Genomic DNA, 6,487 nt, shown 5'->3' with positions numbered 1-6,487 from the left:
GACCGTTCTCTGCTACCCCTGCACACAGCTGGCAGGGAGGGGTCGGGTTCTCGGCCCTCCTGTGTAGGGAGGAGCAAAGATGGGAAATGTCATTCCCCAAGCTTCGTGTTCCAAATCCACCTCCTTCTCTGCCTTCTCCTCAGGAAACCCCTCTCTGGGCTAGGCCAGCACCCCCAGGGCTCTAGCAGCGTTACCTCTGACCAGCTCTGCCCCAGCTGGACCCTTGCCTGCCCTCTTGATGCCTAAGCAAGGCCCAGAGGGGGCTAAGATCACAGTGGAGGGGCTTGAGGGTGGGGGCCCAAGCCTGGGCCGGAGCCAAGAGGGAGGGCTGCGCTGGGAGGGCTCGGGGTGCTGGAGCACAAGGTGAGGCTTCATAAAGTCAGGCCTTGGGGGCAGTGGCCTGAAGGGCAGGGCTGCCGTGGTCCGATGGTCTGGTGCAGCGTACACCCCTCGAGGACACTTTCGTGGCCGTCCCCCTCGGTTGGGACGCCATTTACAGGTGTGGAGAATGGGAGCTGAAAGCAGAGGCCTCGCCCAACCGAACCAGAGCAGCGGGACCAGCGCGGGTCACATGCCGGCGGGAGCTGCGACTCCGGGCCGTGGAGGGGAGCTGTGTGCAAGGGGCAGCGCCGAGACTCCGGGCCGCCGTGGGGGCCTATGTGCGAGGTCCGCCGCCGAAACCCCGGGCCGCGGGGGGGCGCTGTGGGCGGGGCCGGCGACGAGACTCCGGGCCGCGGGGGGGCGCTGTGGGCGGGGGGGAAGCGGCGCGTGGGGCGCGCGACGGACGCACCGGAAGTGGCGACGGGTCCGCGGGGATGGCGGCGGTGGCAGCGATGACGGCGGCGGGCTTTGGAGGGGCTGGGCCGGCCCGCTCCCTCTCCCGCTTCCGAGGCTGCCTGGCCGGCGCCCTGCTCGGGGACTGCGTGGGCGCCATCTACGAGGCGTACGACCCCGTCAGCCTGACGTCAGTCCTGCGTCACGTCCAGAGCCTGGAGCCGGACCCGGGCTCGCCGGGGAGCGCGCGGACAGGTGGGCGGGGCCGGGCGCACGTGGGACGCGGGGGCCGGGGGAACTAGGGGGCCGCGACCACCAGAGGCCTGTGGTCGGAGTTGAGGCTGCCGAGGGCAGCAGGGGCCAGGTCTGGCTGACCCGCAGGCACCTCGGACCCAGAGACTCGAAATCCATCGCCACTGTTCTCGCCTCGAGCATTCCCCAACTCCGGGCCTGGCAACGGCATCCTGTCACCCGTGCCCGCCACGCCCAGATTGTGCCTAGCGCAATGTATACACCGCTGCCGATTTCACCTGTCCTACCCGGTTCTCTGAATCAGTGCCCCGCCAGTCCATTCTCCACACAGCGGGGAGTGCTCTTCTCAAAGCGTAGATCCGATCGCGGCCTCCCCGCGTGAAACTGCAGTGATTTTCCAGTGCGCTTAGGCTAGAGCCAAATTCCTTCACGTGTCCCACCTGGCGGGCCCTTGCGCGTCTCCAGTTTCGTCTTATACCACTCGTGGCCCTGCTTCCTGCGCTTCAGTTCCTTTCACATCGTGCTGCTGGCCCAGGCCTTTGGCTGTGCTGTCCCCTGCCTGTAAAGCACTGTCCCCTCCGCGTCTCCCTCCCCTGTGCAGCCAGTTCATCCCCCAGATCAGCGCAGTGTCACGTCTGAGGCCAAGCAGAGGATGAGCCCTTTTGGAGATCATGTGGGATAGGAAGGAAAAGGGGCCATGCTGGGGACCCTGGAGGAGGACAGGGCGCTCGAGAAGGAAACGGTTTGGTAGGAGAGGCACGGGGGGGGGGGGGGGGTCTGAACAAAAACCCAAGAAAAGCATTTCAAGATGAAGACGCTGGTCACTGGCGTCATGCTACAGAGAGGTTAAGTAAGGGGAAGTCTGGATTTAGAAAAGTATTTTCAGTAGAAAGTTGAAGCCTGGAAGTCAGGTTTCAGTGGGTTTAGGAGGAAATGAGGAAGTAGCTTTGGTGTGAAGGGAAGGAGAGAGAGGGGCTGTGGCTGAGGGGAAGGCAGGATGGAGGGATGGTTTTAATTTCTTTTTTTGGTTTGATGTTAATATGAGGAGAAAACATTTTAGGCTGAGAGGTGTTTTAGAACCCTCTGGACGCAAGTGGCAGAAAAGTCCGGAACTGGGTCTGGCTTCAAGCAGAGCTGACTCCAGGGGCTCAAGCCGTCTCCTCAAGACTCAGTTCCCCTCCTGGCTCCATCTGCATTCTTCCGGGTGGGCTTCACTCACTCTGGCAGACCCTTCCTATGGGCTGGCCCCCAGCAGCTCCCAGCTCAGCGCTCCAGCAGAGGAACAGTTTCTCTGTGTAGTAGTCCCAAATCGAGTCTCACTGGCCTGGCTGAGGTCACCTGTCCATCCGTGAACAAGGGAGTGGGCCGTGCTATTTGGGTAGGCTGGAGGTGGCATTAACTTCACGTGGGCTGAGAATGGGAGAGAAGTGCTTCGCTGGGGGAAAGCAGGGCACAGGGAGCAAACGCAGAGAGGGTGGGTGCCGCCCCACCACAGAGGGAGAAGCTGAGGATGCAGGAGAGGAGACAAAGGAAGAACACGGTCTCCAGGGCCCTGGGCTGGGGCCGGACTGGAAGAGAGTGCGCCCTCCAGAGGGGAGGCTGGAGAGTGCAGCTGTGGACGAGGTGTCTGTCCGCCTCTCCTCCCAGTGAAGTAGGGGTGGGGGCTTCCTAACAGGGACAGTGGGGAGAAGGTGGCGGTGGGGCTGGGGATACACGGAGAGGGGGTGGCATGGCGGGTGTGAGGAATGGGAAACCGGGCTCACTAGGGAGTGTGCTTCCTCCTCTAGAACCGTGCCTTCCTTCAAATCGAACCAAGTCTCTGTCCCCAGCAGCCGGCTTAGAGCCTCGTCGAGGGCCACCGCATAGCCAGTCGTGCCGTGTTGGAAGTGCTAGAGCAGCACTTCGGGCGCCCAGCCTGCGTCCTGAGGGCGTGTGGGGGAGCAGTGGGGTGGAAGCCGGCTGAGGAGGGAGGGCTTCAGCGCCAAGGCCGTGAATTTGGGCCTCAGCCTGAAGGCAACAGCCAGCCATTTTGAGCAGGAGAGTGAGATGAGGAAAGTAATAGTCTCCTCTTGGCAAGAATTTTCTGGCTGCACATATAGGCTGGGTTGGAGGATGGGGAATATGCAGGACATGTGAGAGGCTCAGAGCAGGTCGTTTTAAGTCTGGAGCTGCAGTGATGGCAGCCAGCAGTGGGGGAAGGTTTTCCTTCAGAAAGGAGCAGGATGTGGCGACTGACTCAGAATAAAGAATGGCTGAAAACCCCAAGGCCTAGAGCCCAGGAAACTGGATGGAAGCGAGAGGCTGACCTCAGGCATTCCAGAAATAGTAAATAAAAGGAATGAGCGGAAGGCCAAAGCCGCCAGCCTCGAGCCCTGCAGCTCGCTCTCCCCTGCCCTGTCCCTGCAGAAACATTGTACTACACAGACGACACAGCCATGGCCAGAGCGCTGGTGCAGTCCCTGCTGGCCAAGGAGGCCTTCGACGAGGTGGACATGGCTCACAGGTGAGGGGTTGTCCTGGGGTGAAGCAAACCAAGTGGGTAGCGTTACTGCACTTGACCAGAGCGATGGTGTCCTGCATGCCGGGACCCCCACCCTCAGCGGCACGTGTGTCTAAGGCTGCTGCAGCTTCCCAAGCTAGAAGTGACAGCACTGCTGCTACAGGCTCCTTAGGTCCCCAAGGCTTCCTCTTTTCCCAAACCAGCCAGACTTCTTCTCTCCCAACCCTGACAGCCATCTTTTAAACCCTAACCCCGTCTTCCTTCTCTCCCCTAGATTTGCTCAGGAGTACAAGAAAGAACCTGACCGGGGTTACGGTGCTGGAGTAATCACTGTCTTCAAGAAGCTCCTGAGCCCCAAGTGTCATGATGTCTATGAGCCCGCCCGGGCCCAGTTTAACGGGAAAGGCTCCTATGGCAACGGGGGTGCCATGCGCGTGGCCGGCATCTCCCTGGCCTATAGCAGTGTCCAGGATGTACAGAAGGTAGTCCAGGCGGGCTGGCTTCTGGACTCTCCCTCCCTCCCTCCCCCTCTGCTCTGGGTTCTGTGACAGTAGGTCTTTTTGCCTCCACTGCCTTCGCCCTAGTATGCCCGGCTCTCGGCCCAGCTGACACATGCCTCCTCCCTGGGGTACAATGGTGCCATCCTGCAGGCCCTGGCTGTGCACCTGGCTTTGCAGGGTGAGTCGTCCAGTGGGTACTTCCTCCAGCAACTCCTGGGCCACATGGAAGAGCTGGAGAGTGATGCCCAGTCCGCTTCGGATGCCAGGGAGTGAGTATGTGGGAGGGAGACAGGCTGGAAGCGTGTGTGAGTGTGTATGCCTGGGGGGGGGGTGGGGGCCTCTGGCCTTGCCACAGGCTGAAACCTTCCTTCTTTAATTGCAGAATCGAGGGAGGGTGGGGAGAGCCCCGTGCCCTGGCTGTGCTTCACGGCTCTCGGCCGCGGAGAACAGCATGACCAGCTCACACCCAGCCCAGGCCCACTTCTTGTCAGGGCACCTGTACCTGGGTGTCAGCCTGATCACATCCACCCCCTCGCCCTCCCACACAGCCCTTCCCCCTGCCTGGCGTCTCCACCCTGCTGGCTCCGACCTCCCTGAAATCTCACTCCTGACCCACAGGTTGGGCATGGAGGAGCGTCCGTACTCCAGCCGACTGAAGAAGATTGGAGAGCTTCTCGAGCAGGACTCGGTGACCAGAGAGGAGGTGGTGTCTGAGCTAGGTGGGTGGTCCCCCCACCCCCGTCAGCCTTCAGGGGCAGCCTTGGGCTTAGGGGTGGGAGGGGAGCATGGAGTCCCACCTGCCATCACATTTGTGCCCGGGGCTGCTGTGCCGGCAGAGCCAGGTCTGTAGAGTCCTTGGGGTTGTGAGTACAGTGCCTTCTTGCTCTCGGGCCACAGCACCTTCAGCCTTATGTATAAATGTCCCCAGAAATGGCAGCTGGCCACTAGTCCTTACAGCTAACGTTGAGAACTGGTGTTTGTTTACACAGCGTTATTACTGCATTCTGGGCCTGTGCAGAATGCTTTACCTCTGTGGTCTCATTTCCCCCTCACAGCCGCCCTGTGAGTTACTAACTTGATTCACTCTCTACATGGGGAGGCGAATCCCAGGTATGGGCCCCTTAGCCGTGAGGGCACTTTCCCAGTCACACAGCCAGTAGGGAGGGGAGCAGGGTTTGAACCAGATGGTCTAACTCTAGAGCCTGTGAACTTTATCACAGCCCAGCCTGAAACTGAGAGTGTTCACTCGTGGCAGGAAGCCTGGGGATCTGGGGGGTCAAGTTCCATAATCTGGTTCCCCACAGGGAATGGCATTGCTGCCTTTGAATCCGTGCCCACCGCCATCTACTGCTTCCTGCGCTGCATGGAGCCCGACCCTGAGATCCCCGCCGCCTTCAACAGCCTCCAAAGGACTCTCATCTATTCCATCTCGCTTGGTGGGGACACAGACACCATTGCCACCATGGCCGGGGCCATTGCTGGTGCCTACTATGGGATGGAACAAGTGCCGGAGAGCTGGCAGCAAAGCTGTGAGGGCTATGAGGAGACAGACATCCTGGCCCAGACCCTGCACCGGGTCTTCCAGAAGAGTCTGTGAGGGCCACAGCTGCTGGGGCTCCGCCATGTCCAGCGGGACCTCCTGCAGGCAGATTGGAAACCCTAAGGTTCCTCAAGTGTGGCTCCCTGCCTCAGACTTCCTGCAGTGTGGGCGGACTGCCCCACTGGGGCGGGGGTCTCTTTGGAGAGGTCATTGGAACGCCGTGTGAGGGACTCCTAGTGCTGCATTTCTGGCTGGTGGCAGAGCCTGGGACACTCCCAGCTCCTCAGTCAGACGTGAGTGACCAGGGTGGGTTTGATTTTGGAGGGGTACTCGTGGCATTTTTCTTTATCCAGGACTTGGGATTGGGGGAGGTGGAAATGATCGGCAGTAGCATCTTTTCTCCTTGTTGGGATTTATCCAGTTTGCCAGAAAGCCTGTCTTTGACTGGGCAAGGCCCCAAAGAGCAAGATTATATGGATCAAGAAGACAGACATTTGAATCTAGCTGATCTAGATACACACCCGGCCCTTGGCTGCCATGGGCTTGTTAACAGCTTCCAGTGGAAGTCACACAGCAATAAACAGTTTCTGGTAAATCCCACCACTGGTTCCTATGTTTTTCCTCTGCCCAGAATGGATTCTTCCCCCCCGACCTTCTGTGCCTGGTGCCCCTCTGTCTGGGCTGCACGCTCCTAGCAGCCAGGAACGCAAGGCGATGAGCTGCTCGGTTGTCGGGCAGATTCCCCCAGTTCTTCCAGCCGGCTGTGTTGTTCAGCCAGGAAGGGCAGAGCAGGCATGGTTTGGTGCTGTTTCCTGTTGGAGATCACACAGAGTGGCCCAGGCAGTGGGCAGGAACAAGCCAGACTTTCCTGCTCTCGGAGCCTGCCTTCTTCATAGGCTGTTCCCCAGATAGGACCAGGCC

General features: G+C 60.2%; 1 protein-coding gene across 1 annotated transcript; it reads left to right on the top strand.

Moving 5' to 3' along the window:
• Positions 1 to 758: 758 nt before the first annotated feature.
• ADPRS (ADP-ribosylserine hydrolase) lies at positions 759 to 6,166 on the top strand. Its single transcript, XM_070610318.1, has 6 exons — positions 759 to 1,029; positions 3,433 to 3,529; positions 3,801 to 4,008; positions 4,111 to 4,295; positions 4,645 to 4,745; positions 5,331 to 6,166. The coding sequence occupies exons 1-6, from the start codon at positions 816 to 818 to the stop codon at positions 5,621 to 5,623; spliced, it is 1,098 nt and encodes a 365-aa protein (XP_070466419.1). The 5' UTR covers positions 759 to 815; the 3' UTR covers positions 5,624 to 6,166.
• Positions 6,167 to 6,487: the final 321 nt, after the last annotated feature.

This window comes from Equus przewalskii, chromosome 2, assembly GCF_037783145.1.
Source record: "Equus przewalskii isolate Varuska chromosome 2, EquPr2, whole genome shotgun sequence".
NCBI lineage: Eukaryota > Metazoa > Chordata > Mammalia > Perissodactyla > Equidae > Equus > Equus przewalskii.
The sequence above is the reverse complement of the archived record's forward strand: the minus strand, read 5'-3'. Positions and strand labels throughout refer to the sequence as shown.